This window comes from Budorcas taxicolor, chromosome 11 (assembly GCF_023091745.1).
Source record: "Budorcas taxicolor isolate Tak-1 chromosome 11, Takin1.1, whole genome shotgun sequence".
NCBI classification, from domain to species: domain Eukaryota; kingdom Metazoa; phylum Chordata; class Mammalia; order Artiodactyla; family Bovidae; genus Budorcas; species Budorcas taxicolor.
In genome coordinates, this window is record NC_068920.1 from 129,814,804 (window position 1) to 129,838,206 (window position 23,403).

Here is a 23,403-nt window from a genome sequence, read left to right on the forward strand (position 1 = left end):
AACCTCTACCTTTGATTAAAGTTAGTGCAGACGTCTCATTACCCCTATGGGACCTAGAGTTCCTTGAAGTCCAGATCCGTGTCTGGTTCATATCTGTGTCCCCAGGGCAGAGCCAGTGCTTGGATGTTTGCTCAAAGTAGGCATCTAATAAATGAAATCTGAGGGCAGAAAGGAATGAGTAAAGAGGCCAGTGAACAAATGGATTTGTTCTGGAGTGGAGAGTCCATCTGCCTGTCTTTCTCCTGTCCCATCCCTCTCGGCTCCTGCGTTATACAACTTGGCCACAAGGCACCCTGCTTACATTTCATTTTAGGATAAAGAATACAGTGGGGCAGTGAGAAAGATGCAAGGGAAAGAGCTTGGATTAGGAGTTCAGAGACCTGGAATCTGGTTTGGACTTTCAAATTGAGACTTTATACAAGTTATCTCCCACTTCGGATCTCCAGTCTGCTTCTCTAGAAAAGCAAGGGCATTACACTGGATCATCTTAAAGTGCTTTCTAATTCTGAGTCTTTGATTCTAATTATCTTTTTTTTTTTTTTTAACCTCTGTGCCCATAACAAGAATGTCTCCCCATGGTAAAATAGGATAATAATACAGATTATTTACTGAGGGTCAGAAAGCACTTTTCACAGGCCTGTGCACCATCCTGAAACTTCCCACTAATTACAGAGGGTTTAGTTTCCAGTACTGACCCATGTCCCTGATTCAGTTCAGAAACAGTCTTGTGCTGACTTCATCCTGATTGTAACTAGAAGTCATATTTACCTACTTCCAGAATATAACAACTCTCCAAATTCTGACACAATATGTGTCCTTGGAAATACTTAGCTTCTGGTATAAATCCCCTTCTTTCCTCCATATCATTCTTTATCAATGAAAAGTATGGTTCCTTTGCCTACTCGATAAATTGGGTTATCTGCAAAGGAGACTAATTCTGTGTGCTGGGAGTGGTTAAAGAAGCTGAACACTCGTTAGCTGGTTCCCACAGGAGAAATCAAGGATGTTAGGAGACAGGCTTTCACTGCAAAAGGAGCAGCATCTAATGATCCAAAACTTCAATGGAGAAGTGTGGCAAGTGATATTAATGCATCAGAAGGAATACCAGGAACAATAAAATAATGCTGTGGTTTTATGCCAACAGTAATCCCCATAAATACAGGTTTTGTGCAGGTCACTTGGCCTGTGCTGCTGGTATTACGGTTGGCTTGCCCCAGAGGGAAACTCTGCCACAGACATGGCACCAGGATGGATTTGTAGGGCTCTCTTTGTGGAGAAAGGAGTTCGCTGGTAGCTCTGACGGTAAGGTAAGGTAAGGTAAGGTAAAGTCACTCAGTTGTGTCCGACTTTTTGTGACCCCATGGGCTGTAGCCTACCAGGCTCCTCTGTCCATGGGATTTTGCAGGCAATAGTACTGGAGTGGATTGCCAAAGCATCTGTCTACAGTGTGGGAGATCTGGGTTCGATCCCTGGGTTGGGAAGATCCCCTGGAGAAGGAAATGGCAATCCACTCCAGGACTATTGCCTGGAAAATCCCATGGACAGAGGAGCCTGGCAGGCTACAGTCCATGGGGTCGCAAAGAGTCGGACAAGACTGAGCGACTTCACTTTGTGGAGAATAGTTGCAGATTCACATGATTCATAGACAAAGGGGCTGAAATGTGTCTTAAGAAACTGTTGAGTTTGGCCAACCCTTCCCATGCCATTTTTATACATGAGGAAACTGAAACAAGAAAAAGTTAATGCTTCGCTCTAGATCACGTAGCTAATAAGCAAAGGAGTTATAGCCATGATCTTAGCTACAAAATAAGTGACCAAAATAAGCCACACAAAGAAAATCTTGAACTGGTCATAACTATTTGAGAGCCTGGAGCCAACCCATACATTCCTCAGAAACTCTGAATTGTCCAACAGATATCAGTTGAGTCTGAAGTTGGCTTGAGTGTCATATGGAGAACTCAGGTCAGCTCAGATTTAAACTGTGACCCACTGGGTGGCCTGAGATGCCCCAGAGTGTCCTGGTTTGTGAGGTTTGGGGATCCCACACCTGGAGGTTTATGAGGTGTAACTGATGTCCTAGCTCCACTCTGGGATCATACATGGAGTGAGCGACTCTCTTAGGCTGTCCGTGTTACAGATGAAAACCTGAGACTCAAAGATAGAGAACTAGTGCGTAGGGAAGCTGAGGGGAGAAGCTCGGTCTGCCTAATGATAAGCCCCGATCACCATCTTTGCCTCAGGCTCTACTTTTTATAGAAACAGCCTAAGAGAGCGGGGATGAGATTGGCTGTGTGAAGATGGTGAGGGGCTGGAGGAAGACTTCCAGCATCGCTGACTCTAATGCCGTTGGTCTCTCTAATCCCACCACAGATCTGACGCTGGTCCTCTCATCCGGACACACTGCAGACTCATTCTCCATGTCTCTTGGCAGGCGCCTTCCTCCTTCTCAACACCTCGGCAAACTCCAAGCACACGATCCTGAGCCCATGGATGAGGAGCAGCAGCGAGCACTGCCGGCTGGCTGTCTCGGTGCATCGGCACCTGCAGCCGTCGGGCAGGTACGTCGCTCAGCTGCTGCCCCACAACGAGGCTGGAAGAGAGATCCTCCTGGCACCCACTCCGGGAAAGCATGGGTGAGTCCTTCCCCGTGTCCCAAATCCAGTATGTGAACGGAGATGTGGTTTTGGCTACAAATTTCCAGACTCTATGACATCTACTTAAAACTCACAATCGTCCTTTAATGGGTAGGGTCCAGATTGAGCCATTACTGCTAATAGTCCCTGAGTGGTACCTCAGGCACTGATCTGTGGGGTCCTCTGGCTGCCCAGGCTGGCGGTCCTTCCAGAGGCCAGAGGACCAGCTGGCAGAGTGGACATTTAATGAGTGGGTATTAAAGATATTCGTTTCCCAAAGTCCAGATGGAGCCAAGAAGAAAACAGCCAAGGGGAGTGTTAAAAGGCCAAAATGAAAGTAATTTAATATGCTGGAAACTGGTTTTTACCAGAGGAACTTTGGCAGGAAGGGAAAGAGCGAACTATTGTGGCTGCCTGAGCAGTCCCATAGCAGTACGGGACCCCACAGTGGAAGAGGTCAGGGCTGCCACACAGTGCCGATTGAGGAGAGGAGCAAGATTTATTCTAGAAAGGCTTCACAGCATTGATGTCATACCCAGTACCCTTGTCATTGAACTTAAGCTTCCTGGACATACTCACTTGCTTCCTCAGTGATCCGTCAGGCCTCTAGAAGCAGTGACTCTGGGAAGCAAACTTGAACAAGGGAATCTCTGCACTTGCCTTTCTTCTCATTCCATAAGACCTCAGTTTTGAGGGGTTAGAGAGGCACGTGTGCCAGTAGACCTCACATTTCTAGCTAAGCTTACAGGGCTTAACTTCCCTCTAAGAAAATATCTTTCAGAGAGGCTCCAACTGAACAGTGATGTTACCCATCTCCAGCTCCATGCTGTGCTGGGTCAGTGGGGAGAGCTTACCTACCACCATTCCAATAAAACTATACCGCCTCTTACTCATTTCTTGAAAGACTTCACCCTGCTCCCCCTGCTACTGGTCCATCTGTATTTATTTGTGTTTCAAAGAACTGCTACTACTGTCCCAGCAAGAATGAAATCTTGGCTTCAGAAAGGATGTTCTCCTCATATTGAAACTCGCATACGTCTTCTTGCCTCAGAAATGTCTCGTTGGCCTGGCTGGGATGGGCCCAGCCACCAAGTGTTTCTTGCAGAGTTCACAAGAAATCAGGAATACCAGGTGCTAGGGGGTGAGCCATGGGCATGCCTTCCTCCATCATGGTCTCCCTTTCTTGTGAGAATACCAGATGGCAAAGTCTCCCATCCGTGAGTGGGGCTGGTGGCGGCCCCGGCTGCAGTGCCATCCTGTATGTGTTTCCTCACCCCGTGAGCTGCTTATTTTGCCTTCCGCTCACCATTCCTGCCCCACCAAGCCTGGCAGAGTCCAGAGAGTGCTGCCTGGCACTGCTGGGACTTCAGGCTATCAATCTGTTAAAGTGCTAGAAGAGTGGGGAGCGGGTAGAGGGACTCACTGATGTCGCAGGGGGACGTGGAGTTTGGGGTCTCCCTGAAATGCCAGCTGAGAACATGCATGCATGCAAAGGGACAAGGGCCGCAGGACTTCAGCGCTTCCTAAGTAGCAGGGCCTGGTCCCTGTCCAGCATCCTCAGGAAGATGATTGCTCCTTGGTGTGACTCACTGTGGGGGCTTACAAAGAGCCGTCCCCTCTTTATCTCCCTATGCTCATAACTATCATCTGAGGTCCCATTTCAGTTCAGTCGCTCAGTCGTGTCTAACTTTTTGAAACCCCATGGACTGCAGCATGCCAGGTCTCCCTGTCCGTCACCAACTCCCGGAGTTTACTCAAACTCATGTCCTTTTAGTCGGTGATGCCATCCAACCATCTCATCTTCTGTCACCCTCTTCTCCTCCTGCCTTCAATCTTTCCCAGCATCAGGGTCTTTTCAAATAAGTCAGCTCTTCGCATCAGGTGGCCGTAATATTGAAGTTTCAGCTTCAGCTTCAGTCCTTCCAATGAATATTCAGGGCTGATTTCCTTTAGGATGGACTGTTTGGATCTTGCTTTCCAAGGGACTCTCAAGAGTCTTCTCCAACACCACAGTTCAAAAGCATCAATTCTTCGGCTCTCAGCTTTCTTCATAGTCCAACTCTCACATCCATACATGACCACAGGAAAAACCATAGCTTTGACTAGACAGACCTTTGTTGGCAAAGTAATGTCTCTGCTCATTTAACAGATAGGAAAACTGAGGCAGAGAGGAGATAGGCAGCCTATTTATAGTAACCTAAATGAGACCCCAGGTCTCCCCTTCTTCATTGGGGTCTTTCTGGGTCATTTCTCCTCTTTCTGGGAAACCCATAGCCTCTTGGCAGGAATTCAGGGAAAACCTATGAGTTTGGGAAAGAAGAAATGGAAGATGAAGGAACTTTGTGAAAAGAGATAAGCTAGCTTCTTTGACAGAGAGGGCAATGGCAACCCACTCCAGTACTCTTGCCTGGAAAATCCCATGGACGGAGGAGCCTGGTAGGCTGCAGTCCATGGGGTTGCAAGGAGTTGGACATGACTGAGAGTGACTTCACTTTCACTTTTCACTTTCATGCATTGGAGAAGGAAATGGCAACCCACTCCAGTGTTCTTGCCTGAAGAATCCCAGTGACGGGGAGCCTGGTTGGCTGCCGTCTATGGGGTCGCACAGAGTTGGACATGACTCAAGCGACTTAGCAGCAGCAGCCGCTTCTTTGAAGATCCAGGGAGCGTGTGATGGTGACCTTCCCTCCATATGTGGTGAGAACACGGAGACCAATACTGCACAGTGCAGGAGGCTGTGACACTCCCCTGAGGCTGCCCTGGCTGCCATTTCTGTGTCCATTCCACAGGCCAAAGCATGACTCTTTGATCACTGGCAGTCGTCTGCCCCTTGGAGGGAGGGAGCTGAGGCAGGGGAAGGGCGGCAGGGGTGATGGGCAAGCCCACTGACCCTGGCTCTGGTAGGGCTGCCGCTGCGTCCTAGGGGCTGTGCGTCTGGCCGGGCTCCATGAGTCTTGTGCCGCACTGTTCTCTCCTAGTTGTGGCAGAGTCATTTTGGAGTTTGATGATGAGCAAGAGTGATGTCAGTTTAAATTCAAGACGCCTGAGCCAGCCCCCCTTCCCCCTCACCCCACAGGGTGCTGTCCTGGACACCCTGGCAAGCTGCAGGCCACAGGCCCTTTCCAGCAATTCAGAGAGCTCTAGCTGTTCATGTCCAGCTGGATCTGGTTTCCTCAGTCTCGATGCTATTGACATCTGGGGCCAGACAGTTCTTCTTGTGGGCACTGTCCTCAGTATGTCCCCTGCCTTCCCAGGCCTGTACCAACTAGATGCCAGTAGCAGCTCCCCAGGTTATGACAACAAAAATGTCTCCAGACATTGCCAGATGTCTCCTGGGGGGCAAAACTGTCCCATTGAGACCACTGAAATGGAGCATTTTAGAGTGGGGAGGAACACTGGAATTTACCTGGTCCCACCATGTCAGTTCACAAGTATTGGGAACTGAGGCCAGGAGGGGTAAAGGACTTGCTTCCTGTCACATATGTATCAGTTATTATGCACTAATTATGCCAGTCACTGCTATGCATTTTAAATGTGTTTTCTTATTTAATACTCAACAACACAGGTACTGTGTCACTATCTTCAACCTTGATGGTTTGTGAAAGGGTGTTTCATGAATGAGCTCTATAAGTGCAGACACATTCCATCCCTAGCTAAGCCTCAGATTTACCATCTGTAAAGTGGGGATGATGGTGCTGCCCTTCGCACACAGTCATGTGGGGTCAATGCAGTTAAGGATGTGAAGGGTTTTGCACACTCTGATCAGGAGGCCATTTACTTAATACCCTGATCTATTCCGCTCTGCTTACAATTTGGGATCACACAGGATTGCGACTCATCTGTTTTCTGATTATGAGGTCAGTGCCACTCTCAAGAATCTTTTGATTTTGAGATCCTTGGCAGTTTGCCTTGCTGGAAGCTTGTTCCCTTTAATGTCAAAGATGACCCCAGGAGTCCAGTGATCAGTGCAGTGAGGGGGACATGGTGAAATTGTGGTGGTGATGACAGTGATGACTATGGATAAGGCTGGCTTCCTCTCAGAACAGAACACGGTGGTTTGGGGACTGCTGCTGGGAAAACAACAGTCAGCATTTGTAGTAACAAGGGAGGAAGTTGTCATAATACTGTCGACTCAGGAGAGCCTGACTCAGAAGAATGACAAGTCAGAGGCCAGCAAGTCCCTGGGAGACCACTCAGTGCAACACCAGCAGGGCGGCAGCCTGCAAGGAGGCGCAGGAAGCAGGGGTGGCGGTTGGGGAATCCCAGCAGATGCTCCCCTCCCGGTCGCCTGGAAAGCAGCAGCAGCAGCAGCAGAGTGCATGAGATCTAAACGATTCACAGGGCGAGAATGCCTTAGTCTGCCAAGGCAGTCAGGCTTTGCCCAGAGTCTCCCAGGGGACAGCCGACAATGAATGCCTGGCCTGCTCATCTGCTCATCTTCTCAGCCAGAAAGGCCACAGACTCAAGGAAGCAGAGAAATGGGCTGTCAAACTGCCCAACCCTGCTGACTGCAGAATCCAGCAGGCAGAGGACATGCTAACTGGAAATTAGAGGCCACAAAGTTCTGTGAATTGAATGAATATAAATGGCACCCCACTCCAGTACTCTTGCCTGGAAAATCCCATGGACGGAGGAGCCTGGTGGGCTGCAGTCCATGGGGTCGCTGAGAGTTGGACACGACTCAGTGACTTCACTTTCACTTTTCACTTTCATGCATTGGAGAAGGAAATGGCAACACACTCTAGTGTTCTTGCCCGGAGAATCCCAGGAACAGGGGAGCCTGGTGGGCTGCCGTCTATGGGGTCTTACAGAGTCGGACATGACTGAAGCAACTTAGCAGTAGCAGTAGCAATACCTATTTAACATGGTGTACTGTGAAATGCTCCAGTATTTTGGCCACCTGATGCAAAGAACCAACTCACTGGAAAAGACCCTGATGCTGGGAAAGATGGAAGGCAGAAATAGAAGGGAGCAGCAGAGGATGAGGTGGTTGGATGGTGTTACTGACTCAATGGATGTGAGTCTGAGCAAACTCTGGGAGGTAGTGAAGGACAGAGGAGACTGGCATGCTGCAGTCCACAGGGTTGCATAGAGTCAGACGTGACTGAGCAACTGAACAACAACCTGAAATGGCATGAGGAAGATGGCGCACACTGTGCCCAACTGCAGTAGATACTTAATACATGCTACTAATAGATCCTTCTCAGTTTATAATTCATGTAACCACCAGGGATGGCATGCCACCTGCGTCATCGGTGCTGGGAATACACGGCCGGAGATGGCAAAGGCTTTCTTTCAAGAAGCATCCAGTTCAGTAAGCAAGACACAAGTTAAACAGCAGCAGCAGATGCTTATGCAGATGTTTTTAAATTAGGCCCCAGAAATTTTCAGAGGCTGAGCTAAGATCACTGTCCAGGAAAGTCAGCACAGGCATCTCAGCTCCTTCTTCTGCGCTCCCCTGCCTTTCAACTGAAAGCTGTTTTAGGAAGAGCAGTCTTTCCAGCAGCAATTGGCAATGTAAAATCAGCAGCTTCTTGGACTCAAGAACACAAGCACAAGGGTTGATGGTGTCTCGGACTGTAAGAGAGACTCTCCAAGACTGCTTCCACGACATTCATCACAAGCCTGCCTTCCTCTTGGCACACACAGCTTTCTCCTGCAGCCCTGGGTATCTGGAGACTTTCTTATGTGTGACCAAAACTACAGTGTGTGGAGGGAAGAATTGGGCCTGGGGGGATAGAATTTGCCAATCGTTTGAATTACTAATACTTGAAAAGATGTTTTAAACTTAAAGGATTTGGTGATACCCGGACTTGAGCCAAGATAAGCTGTCAGGGCCTTTTCACAACACAAATGAGACTCATTCCAGAGAATAGCAGAGAAATAAGATTCTCCACAGCACAGAACTTCACCTATCTGTGGGAGCTTAACCCCTACACTCAGAGGAGACTTGAGTTCCATCTGTCCCATTGATTTCCAGATGTGGGAAGCCAGGGCTCAATGCCTGATGAGGTGTGATAAAGGTCAAAGTGCAGGCTCCTGGCAAAGCCAGGACCCACGCCCATGTTGGACCCCAGAGCCCCATCCTCCAGTGCTTCCATTTGTCTGCTTCCCAGCTAAACAGAAAATCTCAATCAAGATGTCCTCAACCTCATTGCCCTGAGATTAAAATCTGCACTCCTCTCTCAGTTGAAGAAGAGCTCACGTCTGTGCTGGGTACCCACACGGCTGCCATGTTTATTTAAACTGATCGGTTCTGACTAAGGATCCCGGCTTTAAAACCAGAAACAATCCCAATGGGAGACCTGCCAAAGGAATTTAACCCAAAGCAATATTGATTCCTGGGCATCAGGAGGTGTACTGTCAGTCCTAGCTGCACTGCTAGTTTGCAGTGTGGTAATAGAACCACCACAGCCTTCCCGGCCTCAGCTTCCTCCCTCCTGAAGTGGAGATTTCACCGGCTGCCACCCCTTCCTCCATCGTGCAATGCAAGCGCCCCTGCCTCAGGTTGCCAGTCAGGACAGGGGTGCAGGAAATGATAGAGTCTGCTTCATGGGCCCACTAGTCTGGCACACAAGTCAGTTACCTACTACTGACCCACAGAGACCTTTCACCACTTTTGTACAGAAACCTGGATTTCCCTGTAAATAGACTGGATGGTCTCAGAAGGCTGAGTGAGGGGCAGGAGCGGGGGAGCGCAGTGTGGAAAGATGACACAGGGCATTTGCTTCTGAAAGGATGCCCGACTGCCTCTGCCCAGCTGTGCTGGGTGTGCCTTCAGTTGGTTCAGGGCACTGTGGCAGGCCTGGCCAGCATGAAGGAATTAGAGGCCTGTGGTACTCAGCATCCCGGGCAAAGTTCTCCTCGCATCCTGCCCGCATGACAAACGGGATCAGGAGTGGAAAAAAAGGTGATCATTTATTGAAATTGATGCCCTCGAGTGGCACTGTCACAATGATTTAATTTCAGGCCCTGGTTCTTCTCACTTTCAAAGTCATTCGTAGTGTCAGCGTCTCTCTTTTCCCCCTTGGTCTGAATAACACACTAATAAATATACAATAAGGGCTTTAATGTCCGGGTGATTTACACTAAAAAGAGAGAGCCATTCAAAGGCTTTAAAGATAATTTTTAAAAGCCTTAAAACTCACACTCAGCCCTGTCACCATGTCACAGGAACAGTCATGCAGCTGGTGACTCTAGCAGAGGCAGTCGTGAGACTCCAGTCCCAGGCGAGCGGGGAGGCACCCCCTCCCCCAACACACACACGCAGTGTGCTCTTAGGCTAGTCTCTGGAGCCTCAGCTTTCCCCTCTGTATAATGGTAATAACTAAACCACTTCATAGGGTGGTTGTGAAGTAAAATTAAGTAATGTGGAGGGGGTGTTCCCCTCATCCCCTACCAATTGTTCCTATAAAGGTAGGCCAGCCTTCCTCCAGACTGCTCAGCATTTGAGGAGAGTGGTTGTGAGAAGGGCCAAGTTTATCAATTTCATACCACTCAGAATGACCTAGGTGGTACCCCCAAAGTACCAGTCCCGTTGACTATGCCTGGATTTATCATATTTCTCTTTCTCACCCCTTTGAGTAGTAATATGGAAGCAACGACTAAAATGCTAGTCTTCTCCAGCATATGGACCTTAAGCCATTGAAATGGTAGGTCTCAAGATTTGGGGGTACAAATCAGAACTACACAGTTTACAAAGTCCATATGGCTAAAGGCTATCCCAGTTGATTCTGATTTTACTAGTCTTGGGAAGGGGCATGAGCATAAGTATTTTTAAAGAGTGCCACTGGGATTCTGATGTGCATCAAGAATTAGTAATGACAGCTAGCATCTCAGCTTGACTTGCATCATCACATAAACAGGTGGCTTTCTATAGTTGGAGAGGACTCTTGAGAGTCCGCTGGACTGCAAGGAGATCCAACCAGTCCATTCTGAAGGAGATCAGCCCTGGGATTTCTTTAGAGGGAATGATGCTGAAGCTGAAACTCCAGTACTTTGGCCACCTCATGCGAAGAGTTGACTCATTGGAAAAGACTCTGATGCTGGGAGGGATTGAGGGCAGGAGGAGAAGGGGACGACCGAGGATGAGATGGCTGGATGGCATCACTGACTCAATGGACGTGAGTCTGAGTGAACTCCAGGAGTTGGTGATGGACAGGGAGGCCTGGCGTGCTGCGATTCATGGGGTTGCAAAGAGTCAGACACGACTGAGCGACTGAACTGTACTGAACTGAAGGGAAAAATAAAAAAAGAAAGCTTGGAGAGGTGAGATGGACTTGTGTGCAGGGTGGAGAGTCATTTTTCACCCCCTTACGGGGAGACACGCTAGTGACAGGGCGGTCTAGGCCTGGCCTGACCCTGCCTGCTGTGCTCCCACAAGCTGGGAAAACCGTGTATCCCAGGACATGGATGGGTCTGGTCTCCTCTGGTGGGTCTTCTCAGGACACATCCGTTATTCTTTCTCCAAAAGGACTGCAGTGTTCAAGGCCACGGAGACTGAGAAGAATACACAGTGGACTGGAGAAAGCCTGACCTTTTAGAGTCAGAGGGGATCTCCATCCCATGCATCCTTTCATGCGTTTATCCATCCATCCATCCACTATCCACACACTATCCACCATGCCTCTTGTTTTTCACAATGTCATATGTTGACTCTCATCTCATTTTCAGATTAACAGCAGGACCATGGCACTCCTTTGTGTTCTTAGGAGGTAGACACTATGTTGTCAGTATTCACAGTAAATACCTGCACTGTGCATGTTGAGGGTACCAAGTACATCAACATCCACCGACTCATTGTATCTTCACTACAATTTATGCCTAATATGTTGTTAGCCTCATTTTACAGATAAGTAAACGGAATCTCAAAGAGGTTCAGTGATTTGCCCATAGTCGTGGGTAACACACAGGGGGGAGCACAGATCTTCTGCATCATTTTTTTACCTCATGTTATTTCCCCCAAGGAAGCCTTGCAATTGAACCCTTGTATCACACTGGGCTCTGAGGAAATTAAGACTTGTTCTCAATCAGGCAGGAAAATCTCATCTGATATTTGGTCATCTGGCTCTAGGCCACACACCTTGAAGCTAGATCCTTGGTTTGTAGACCTTCCTATTCCTTGCAGTGTCTGGCACAGCATTTAGCACACAGAAGATATTCTGTGTTAGGTGAACAGATACCAGATCAGTTTATGGTAGTTCTGTGATGCAAGTCTTCCTAAACCTAAGCTCTAAAAATTGAAAGTCCAGGCCAAGATCAAAGAAGAGTCTCCAATCAGTGAAAAGATAAAAAAGTACTTCTCCCCACCCTTTGCCCACGCCCAGGGATAGATGTGTGATTCTCCCTGGGGTTCAGGAAGCAGCTGTCAGAATGCACCTCAACTGTGAAGGTTGCCACTAAGTACAAAGGACAGTTCCTTTCCTGGCAGGTACAACTTTTACTCACGATTGCCTTCATTGATGAGCGTCAAGAAAAATAAATGAAAAGACCATCGGCTTCTGCCAGCTTTGACCTTCGAGGTTTGACAGCCCAAGGCTTGTAGTGGGGCTCTTTTGAGCTGGTTGCTTTCGTTCTTCCACTCTGCCCTGGATATTTGATGGACTGAACACTAGGAAGATAAGAGAATTGTGAATACCTATAAACCTCTCGGCTTGTCAGAATGGCATCCTGGCAAATCCCATAATGATAAATATATGTTGTATACAAAGAGAAGTCAAAATGCATAAAAACAATCACTTCTCATCTCGGGAGTGCTTACCAAGTACTTACAATTTCCCAGTAGGGAGGGAGATATTAAAAAGAGATGGAGGAATTAGGTGATACACCACTGGTGTCAAAGAATTCACACATTCATTCCATCATGCATTGTGGCAGCAAATGTTTACAACTCTCACTCTATCCCAGGCCCTGGTTGGGCTCTGGTGGCTCTTCCTGCCTTCAAGGCCTCAGAGTGAGGTTTGGTGTTGGACAACAAGGGACAGTTCTGACGCTGTGATGGGTGTGTGCACCAGTGCCACAGGGGTGCTGGTGAAGAGCTTGTCCCCTGAAATCCACTTGTGCTGGGGCAGAAAATAGCTGCACACGTGGACTGTCTTTAGATCATACCAACGGGAAAGAGAAAGTGAGAAGTGCTTGGACCCAGGGCGGAATCTTTTGAGCACTTGTAACAGGAGAAAGAGTCGGCATGACTGAGCGACTTCACTTTCACTTTTCACTTTCGTGCACTGGAGAAGGAAATGGCACCCCACTCCAGTGTTCTTGCCTGGAGAATCCCAGGGACGGGGAGCCTGGTGGGCTGCCGTCTATAGGGTCGCACAGAGTCAGACACGACTGAAGCGACTTAGCAGCAGCAGCAGCAGCAACAGGATGTTTGCCACAAGAGTTGGGGTGGGGGTGGGGTCCAGAGATTTCTCTGTTTGGAGACTGCCTCAGTGGGGAGGGGTTGGGTTCTGCTGCCACACAAGCCAGTGGGACACACACATGGAAGTCAGGCGCTCCAAGAGACAGAGACTGGGGCGGGGGAGGTGGCCAAGTGATCCTGCGGCCCCAGCACGTCACCAGGCCTCGGCACACGTGCCCGCTTTGTATGGGACGCCTTCCTGTCGGTGTGCACCTGACCACTCCCCTTCTCCCATCAGAGCCAGCTCAGTTGTCTTCTCTGGGCCAGCCTTATGATTTTGGCTGCTGTTGGCTCCGATTCCAGACCTCTCTTGTCATCCTTCTTCCTCTCCTTTCTCTTTGCAAGAAGAGTAGCTCAGGCAGCTTTGCCCTCCACCCTGTTCTCCACCAGAGGTCCTTACTCATTCTTCTGCAGCCAGTTTAGTGTCTCCTCCTCTGAGAAGCCCTTTAGGGTCCCCAGAATGGCATTGGCCCTGCGGCCCTGTGGCAGTCCAGCTGCAGCCCTGTCTCTCCACTGGTCGACAGGGATCTGGTGCCCTTTCACAGCTGGCTTCTTCCTGAGTGCCAACACACAGAGGACAGAGGAAGAATGAGGCTGCTGGTGGGGGACAGGGATGAGCAAGCACCCTGGCAGCCTGAGTAGGGGCTCACCTCTCTTCCTGCATTCCTCTTAATTTGTATAATAGTAATAGTGATGATGAAATGGAAAATGGAAAATTTTAGTCCTTGTTTGAGCCACTGTAACAAAATACCACTGACTGGGCAGTTTATAAACAACAGAAGTTTATTTTATACAGTTCTGAAGTCTGGGGGCTTCCCTTGTGGCTCAGCTAGTAAAGAATCTGCCTGCAATGTGGGAGCCCTGGGTTTGATCCCCGGCTTGGGAAGATCCCCTGGAGGAGGGAAAGGCTTACCCACTCCAGTATTCTAGCCCAGAGAATTCCATGAACTGTTATAGTCCATGGGATTGCAAAGAGTCAGACACGACTGAGTGACTTTCAGTTTCACTTCACTTGCTGGAGTCTGAAAGTCCAAGATCAGGGTGTCAGCAGAAAGAGGTCTCTCTTCCTTGTTCATAGTTGGTGTCTTCTTTCTGTCCTCACATGGCCAAAGGGGCAAGGGAGCTCTCTGGAACCTCTTGATAAGAGCACTCACTAATCACCCTCATGACCCGATCACTACCCAAAGGCCCCATCTCCTAATACTACCACTCTGGGGGTAGATTTCAACACAGGAATTTGGGGATGGGGGCAGGGAGCACACGCAGACCATAGCCAGGAGAGAGAGGAGTAGCTACCTCGTGCTTCCTCTGTGGTGCCGGGCATTATCCTAAGGGCCGTCCACGTGTCGTCTGCCTAACGTTGCACTTACCCCACTCAGTGAGGGAGGCGCTTTAATTTTATCGTGGAGGGAGCTGAAGCTCAGTGTGGTTAAGTAACTTGGCCAGAGTCACACATCTCATATTCAAACCCAAGTCGTCCAGCTCCACAGTTGATACTCCCAAACACTGTGCTGTGAGCTTCCCTGACACCAAGAATTGAGAATACATTATTATATATGTGTGATGATTAACCTTTGATGTGCCCAGTTGCATATTTCCTATGGTATATATGTAATCCTTTCTATCCAAAATCAAGGGCGAAGTTCTAAGGCCTCAGCCCACAGAAGAAGCACCTTTTGGAGAGCAGGCAGTCCTGAGAACAGGAACTAGGAAACATCATGTCTGGCCCTCCGGAAGGCCATAGAAATTCTAACTAAAGAATATGGTCTTAGATCCCTGTGATCCCTGACTCCTGAGGCTCTCCTCCAATCCTGCCCCTCACTGCTTGCTGCTTTCAGGTCTCCGTCTGTGGTGAAGAAGCAGAAACAGGTGGTGGAATTATCAGCTCTTTTAACTGTAATGGGAGAAGGTTAGGTAGCCAGTGCTGACGAGTACAGAAATACCACCACCTGCGTAATCTCCCAGGTCCGCCTGCGTTTGCTCCAGGCCTGTGTTTCATTACCTGGCCTGCTCCTGAGTTTCCCTTTTTGTTTTGTTTGTAGTTCCACGCTCACATGTCCAACGAAACTCCTTGCTGTTAGAATAGAAATGCATTCTCCTATGGTTCAGAGCCTTAGTTAAGAGCTGATCAACGATGGGATTTGGCATTTAAAAGGCTTTACAAAATCTGCTCAGGGATTTGGTGCAATGTCTATGCCTGAGAGACTCTTACATCACTGAACTCCAAGAGGAGGGTTCTCACTGCTTTCAAATTACTGATAGCTTTCCCTCTACTGATGGGTAGGTCTTGTGGTGGCAAGAAAGGGGAGGCCGTGGAATGAAAGTCACAGCTTGCAGCAGAGCAGGCCGAGCCCAGGCGTGAGAACTAGCATCCCCAGTGGCTTGGATGGTCCTTGAGGCTGTTCCCTCCAGGGCACCAGGTTACCTGAGGGTCTGGAGCCTACCTCCACCCCACAGGGCAGCTTTGCTTGCAGGACTGCTGAGCAGTGGGCCCCCGAGGAGAGAGAGCCGTGTGCGGTGCTGTTCATCTTTGGCTCAGCTCCGTGACTCAGATTTTCGGTCCCTCTGAAGGAGTGTGAGGGAGAGGCCAGAGCCAGATTGTTATTCTGTGGTGTTCTGTTAATTCTGTGGAATGCTGCGTAAAGCCTCTGAGGATGATAACCTCAGTGACCCTTCCTGGGTATTAGGAAGTCCCAAATGAAGCACGTCGAGACCTTGAGGAGAGAAGTGGCAGGTGAAAACTGCAGGCTGTTAATCCTCCACTTCAAACCCTTCAGTGAAACCATTTCTGACCCAAGATCAAGTCTGAGCTCCTTAGCCTGGCACCAACCACCTGGGTTGCACCCCTCTTAAGCCTGGATCACCCCATTCCTTTGGACCCATACTTCATTTATATCAAACTGTTCAGTTACACTGCTGAGTAAAGCAAGTTGTTTCAAGCCCTCTTGTCCACCTCCATACACACCCCACATGGCAAAGAAAGAAAGAAAAAAAAAAAAAAGTGCGAACTAAAGGAACAAATTCTCAAAGTAATTGGGCCAGGAACTCTTCAAGAACTTGAAATGTGGTTTTAAGGGTGGGCAGGGGAGGGCGGGGAACGCATCTAGAAAGCTACTGACCAAAATTCTACCTCTGTCTTATACAACAACTTACTTCCTTCTATCCACCTCAGATATATTGACTGCCCTCAGCCTGAGTCATCTTCCTTTGTAGCCCTAACCATCCCACACTGCTAAACAAAGGCTGACATATATCAGCCTTGGAAATAGGTGGTTCTGATGTTTTCTGATTACCCGCTCTGTGATCCTTTTATCCTCTCCAATTTTCTAAGTAATTTCCCACATATTCTTTCTATATGTTTCCTCATCTTCCACAAGAGACTTCTACTTGGTACTTTCCCTCCACTTTCTCCCTTTCCTTAGTATACTACTGGTCTTTACATCCCTACTTAAGCACACTAGCTCCTGTTGAGTTTTTTATCTTTTCACATAAGCTAGGATGAATTCCAGTTGCATGCTCTTCAGTGTTCCTTGAATATTCCATTTATCTTGTTTTTCTCTCCCCGGACTACCATTCCTCCCTGACTGCATGAAATTTTGCTTATTATTCTGTTGCATATCTACCTGCAGGCCTCAGAGAGATTTATCTGTCTGGAGTTTTCCACCCTGGTCACTTTCCCTAGGGAGTGTCTTGATGCTCTTTGGGGTCATCCTCGCAATAGACCTAGATGACTTCCATTTCTAAAAATCCCCCCTTGGCTGTTATCTTTCTTGATTAACCTTCTGCTACCTTGTATAAATTGTCTCACTGGCCTCTGAAGTTTGGGGAGCCAGTGACAGCAGATTCATTGTGTATGGAATGTGAGCCAGGAAATTTGGTGGTTGACAAAGTCAGAATTCAGATAGGAATAAAAACTCCGGGATTTCCGTGTGTGTGCATGGTCCTTGGGTCCTTGGCCTTCTTCTCTGGCTGCCTCTCCAAGTTCACATTCCCCCTGAGCCATTTATGCTAAGATGAGTTAAAGGCATGGTCTAGCCAGCCAGCAGAACTTGGGAAATAACTTCAGTCATAGAATTATCAAGCATTAAAGAACCTTAAAATTATTGAATTCAACCCCTTTACTAGTCCAAACCAACGCAAGAGCCTCTTCCTAAGCTCCTCTACTTCACCTCACCTTGCTCCAAGCAGTAGAACACTCATCACAGCCCAGCAGACCACCCCACCGTGGGGCAGCTAAAGCTGCTCGGAACAACTTATTCACGGCCCATTCACTGGATTTGTAACCTTGTAAAGTTACTGAGTGTCTCTAAAAAATTATTTAATTTCTTCAAACATCTGATGTCTCATCCATAAAATGAGAATAGTAATACCTACCTTGTGGGATCTTTGAGGACTATTGCTTTTAACAATGATAGCTATACTGAGTGCTCACCATGGCCTTAGCACCAAGGCATACAATTACATTTAATACCACAATTTCCCTATGAAGTAGTACTATGATAATGTATACAAGGCACCTAGGATCATTTGAGTAGATAGTATCTCTTAGTCCCATCTCGTTTCACCATTATCTTGCCAGTCCTCTTTTTCTCCTCTAAAATTGAACAGAACAAGCCTAATTTCTCCTTACATAGCAGTTTTTCATTTGAGGATAGTTTTCATGTTTCTTTTTAACTTTTTTCTCCCCAGGCTAAACAATTTTACTTTCTTCTGTAGCATATATTTCAGAGCTACATCCTTCCAATGTGGCCAGTGAAGGGGTCAGGGACCTATTCTTCAGTGATCTGGAAAACCCCACCCACCACTGTAGGGGAAACTTGGCTCTCTCTTCCACTTTCTGCATCTGCTGTTTGAAGCCCAGACACACTGAAGTTGACAACATTAGGAATCAGGGAGGCTTCGGAGCAGTCCATCAAAATCACGTCTCAGACTATTTGCATTGGTTTTTGCCAATGGAGAATCCTCATGTTTCTCTTGAAAAGAATGCTTTTGTTTACTATTGACATTCCCAAAAATGTCTGATTCAAAAAGAAATTTAATTCCGGCCCCAGCTTTCATGTCATCTTGCTTTGTTTGTCCTCCTTGTGGTCTGCCAGCTTTGCCCCTTTGTTCCCCTAATTGCCAGAGACATTTTTATACTGAGTAAATTGCATCAGGCTCACTGCAAAATGAATCAATTTGGAAAGAGTATGAGCTGCACTGTTGTCTTAAGTGTGCATTAACATTTAGATGCGTTATTTAAAACGGGTCTGGGGTTAGTGCCAGAAGGACAGCCTCCTGACTATTCTGACTCATTCTCTGTGGCTGGACTTCACAAAAAGGAACTGGGGAACCCTGTAACCCACCACCAGCCCTGTCTTACTCTCCATCCCTCTAGGGACGGCTTGAACTAGGTGAGATCTTTTAAGAGCTCAGATTTGGGAACTTGATTGACAAACTGAGTTTGACTTGGTGATCTCAGAATGAAACAGCCGGGAGTAGGAGATGATGAGAGGCAAGCATCTCTCCCTCTCTCATCATCCTTCAGGCACACGTATGACATCTAGGTTTAAGTGCAAACCAGACGGCCGAAGCCCTTGGCGGTAAAGCAAAGCACACACAAAGAAACAAAAGACATCAGTAGCCCTCTCTAGTGTAAAAATTAAACAATGCTATGGAAACTGCTGAAAAAGAGGAGCTGCCATCCATGTGATCAGGTGGTGATTCGATGAGCTAATTCTTTTATCATTGAGAGGGCCAGGTAATATCTCCATTATTAGCAGAAGGTTTAAAAATTGGAGAGAGTGGCATCACCAGGACAACTGCCTGATTTATGCTTTTTCAATCACCTGGGCTTGTGGCCTAAACTGGTAATGGACTCCATCCATCAAAAAATTATCCCATCTGGCATCCTGGTTTTTGAAGAAATCCGGACGTCCTCGTAGAGAATTGGCTAAATGATATAATGCGTGTGAAAGCCCTTAGCGCAGTTCCTCAGTGAAAGGATGTTGAGTCTATTCAGTCTTTTAATTTTATGTTCAGAGATATGATGATGCATTAGGTAACACAAGAGAAAATATCAATTGTATAATGCCACCATTAAGGTCTCAAAGCCTGAGATAAACAACTGTGAGGATTGTGAGGAGGGCACCTTCTCCGGGAAATCTGCCCGGTCAGCTCTGTCCCTGTGTGTCCCTTCTCTCTCAGCCCCTAGGGCCCCTTGTAAGTGGCTCCAGTCTCGTGGAAACTCACCAGCTATGTGTGTTTCTGCCCATTTCTCTCAGTAGAGCCCCAACTCCGTGCAGGCTTTCATTTTGAGTGCCTACCAGGCCCAAACCAGTGCCTGACACACAATACACATTCAGTAAATATTTATTGACTGAGAAATATTTCCAAATAGAACTAAAACACATTGTCATGCTAACCTCTTAGCTGAAGCAGATGATAAGTAAGGGTATGTGCCTCTGTACCAGGAGGCAGAGAACAGTAGAATCTCTGACCAGAGACAGAACATCATGTATAGAAAACACTGCTGCCACTTGCTGGCACTTCTTATTAATATGTGGTGGCCATCATTCTAAGAGCCTCTGCCTGCATTTACCTATGTAACCTTCACCGTAGTCCTGTGAGGTGACATTATTATTTTCCCCATTTTATGGATGAAGACATTGAGCTTGCCCACAGTCCCACTAGGAATGATCAGAGCTGGGATTTGAACTCCAGAGTCTTACTCCGGAGCGCATAGAGATGGAGTGGGAAAGAATCAGATCTGCGCTTCTACCAAGTCCCCAGCAGTGCCCTTGGTCCTTGCCTTATTTGCAGGCGAAACTGAGTAACAGACTACTAAGGGAAGGGACAGATCCATGACTTTTTATTGGATAAACCAAGGCGGGATGGAGATAAGGAAGTCTGCATGCAGGCTGCCGCTGTATGCGAATCCCTGCTGAGGTGAGACCCCCCCGCTGCCGCAGACTCCTATTGCCTCACTGCCGGAGCCCCAACTCAAATCACTGGACCCTGCCCGCCTCAGCCCTGCTCAGTCAGGCTTGAACTGACTCTTTGCATCTGTGTGAATAGGATTCCCAAAAGCTCTAGAGGAAAAGTGAAAAAAAAATCTCTCTTCGAATTGGCTTATGAAAATATCTTCCTTGAATTGAACTTTCCCCTTTTACTAATGCCTTTTGATGCCTGCACTTTATTGCTTTTAAACAGGAAGCCGCTGGTATCAGAGAATTCAGAGTTACATCTGCATCTTTTGTGCTGAAATTATTTTACCATATGCTCCTGAAGCTGTACAGGTTGATTTTGATGGGAGCAATGTAGGTCTCACCAGTCTTGCTATAATTAGTTGCCTGCTTACATGATTGGGGAAAGAAAATTATCTATTGATTCCCAGTTCCAAAAGAAAATTCAACAAACAGGTTTCGCATAAGCATGTAATTCCATTCTAACCCCCATCTTGGTGTGATCTTGCCCCATGGCCCACCTCCACCCCTCTTCCGGTCCAGAGTTGCCTTTCTCTTTGTCTTCATTCATTCACTTATTCATTCATTTTCATTTATTTACTAAATATTTACCTCAATAAGTGCTCCTCTACTGCATGAAGGGAAATAGATGGTGGGAAAAAAGACTGAGAACCAGCAGGAACAATTGCTGTCCTCATGAAGTTTGCATTCTAAAGGAGGAAATTAACATTATATTACTAATTGCATGTATAATCATGCAATTACCATCGTGATGCATGGTATAGGAGTATATTGGAGAAGGAAATGGCAACCCACTCCAATATTGTTGCCTGGAAAATCCCATGGAGGGAGGAGCCTGGCAGGCTCCAGGTTGCAAGAGCTGGACATGACTTGGCGACTAAACCACCACCACAACGGAGTATAGACTTCCGTGAACTCTTCAAACGGGACGGGACCCCGACCCAGGGATCAGATGAGCCTTCCAGAGGAAGTGGCCTTCGAACTGAATCTGAAGAAAGAGCTATAGTATGACAACTGAGGAGATTCTGGGAGGGGAAAAAGCATATGAAGGTCCTGAAGCTGAGATATTTTTGAAGAAATCAAGGAAAAGTGATGCATCCAGGCGAAAATAAAGAGAGACCTTGCTGGGGTAAAGGATGGGGAGAAAGGCAGAGGAGCCATCAGCCATAAAGATCACAGTCTTTATCTTAAGAGCAAAGGAAAGCTAATGTAGAGTTCTATATATATTGTGAGAGGGGCTACTCTTCGTTGTTGTGTGCAGGCTTCTCATTGCAGTGATTTCACTTACTGTGGAGCACAGACTCTACACAAGTGAGCTTCAGTAGTTGTGGCTCATGGGCTCAGTAGTTGTGGCACACAGGCTTAGTTGCTCCAAGGCATGTGTGATCTTCCCAGACCAGGGATCATACCAGTGTCCCCTGCATTGCACTCTTAACCCCTGGACCACCAGGTAAGCCCTAATATAGAGTTTTAAGGAGAGAACTGTGAGTGAATTGGAGGTAGGACAGAAGTGTCTGGAGACTCCAGACTTCTTCAGTGGTCCAGAGGCCAGGGAGGGTAGTCCTGTAGTCAGAAAGTGAGGTATAGAGAAATATGAACAGGTATGTACATGTATATGTACCAGGTACAATGGACAAGATTAGTGCTGAATTGGATACAGGTGAGAAAAAGAGGAAGGTATTTTTGCCTTGATCAGTTGGGTGGATGGAAAGATTCGTTAAAACAGGCAAAAGAGAAGGAGGCACACATGTGGAGAGGAAAGTAGAAATCAGTTTGGAGATGGACTTTTTAGAAACTTATTAACACCTCAGTGGATATGCAGGTGAACAGGGGAGTCTAGAGCTCAGAAAAAAGATCTGGGCTGGGGAAAAAAAGTAAATTTCGGAGTTGTTGATATGTTGGCTTGACTTTGAAGCCAATGGGAATGTATAAAAATGCTTAGGAAATTAGCTGGTAGTGAATCATTGACCTAAATGTAAAATCTAGTACTATGAAATTTCCGGAGGAAGATAGAGAAAATTTTAGCAAACATAGGTAAGCAAAGGTTTCTTGAATAGCACACAAAAGGCATAAACTATGAAACAAAATATTGATCATTTGAAATTTATCAAAATTAAAAACTTTTCATTTTCAAAGGATTCCATTTAAAAATGAAAAATCAGAATAGGAGAAATATAATATTTAAGATTTTATCTATATCTGGGCTTCCTTGGTGGCTCAGCTGGTAAAGAGTCCACCTGCAATGTGGGAGACCTGGCTTCGATCCCTGGGTCGGGAAGATCCCCTGGAGAAGGGAACAGCTACCCACTCCAGTAGTCTGGCCTGGAGAATCCCATGGACAGGAGCCTGACAGGCTACACTTTATGGGGTTGCAAAGAGTTAGACAGAGCTAAATGACTTTTACCTTCATTTTTCACACTTTTATCTATGACAAAAGGCTTGTACCACTCAATTAACAAATGGTCAAAAGACTTTAATGGACACTACACAAAAGCAGATAAATAAATGGCACTAATAGGTGAAGAAGCGGGTGTGCAGTCAGTTAACTTGGGGCTGGTGAGAGATGGAGGCTGGAGGGGCAGGGGAACCAAGACCACTTACTGTGCCCCATTTGTTCCTTGGTCTGACCAGCAAGGCTCAGATACAGCTAGTCAGGATGGAACCCCCACCCTCATGAAGCTTCCCGGAGACATCAACCCACTCTGTTCTGCTTCCAGGAGACGTCAGCCCACTCTGTTTTCTTTATTTCTCAGTTCCCTACAACGATCGAAACTGAATGCACGCTGGTGTCCCATCCCGTCAGAGAGTGCCTGCAGGTCGCTATACTCAGCTGTCTACTTACTTAGTCCGTCAACACTCGGTGCTGTCTTTGTTCACAAGTCGTTTTGTGTGGGTGCTTCTGGTTTCCTTGATGCAACTGTTCTTCCTGCTTTTTTGCTACTAGTTATTGAACGTTTTTGTGTAAGTTAAGCACTTTACAAATATTGTACATATTGAATACTTTCAATTCATATTGAACAGTATATGAACAGAAGTAAATATTACTAACCTCAGTTTTCAGGGAAGACACAAAAGCTAAGGGAAATCAAGTAACTTCCCAAAGCAGCAGAACGAGATTTGAACTTTGGTCTTTGTGAGTTCTGACTTCTCTGCTCTGAATTCTAAATCCTATTTGTAAGCCCTGGAGACATGGACCTCATTTTATACTTACTTTGCATACGTCTTTAACTGTTACGGTGCTAAGCACATGGCAAATGCTAAAGAAATATTGATTGATTTCCTCAACTAATATTTTTATGCTTTGAAATAGCAGCCATCTGCCATGTGGGGCTCCTAAGGGGCTTTAAGGATGTCATTTATTAGGTACACATCATCTTTGCCAAAGCAGATGAAGAAATTAATT

At 47.0% G+C, this 23,403-nt stretch overlaps 1 protein-coding gene across 1 annotated transcript in view; it reads left to right on the forward strand.

Annotated features, from left to right (window-relative positions):
• ALK (ALK receptor tyrosine kinase) overlaps positions 1 to 23,403 on the forward strand; it is a 730,858-nt gene that overhangs the window by 397,284 nt on the left and 310,171 nt on the right. Inside the window, exon 4 of the mRNA XM_052648260.1 lies at positions 2,432 to 2,633. Coding sequence (XP_052504220.1) covers positions 2,432 to 2,633 — 202 coding nt within the window. The remainder of the gene's footprint in view (positions 1 to 2,431; positions 2,634 to 23,403) is intronic.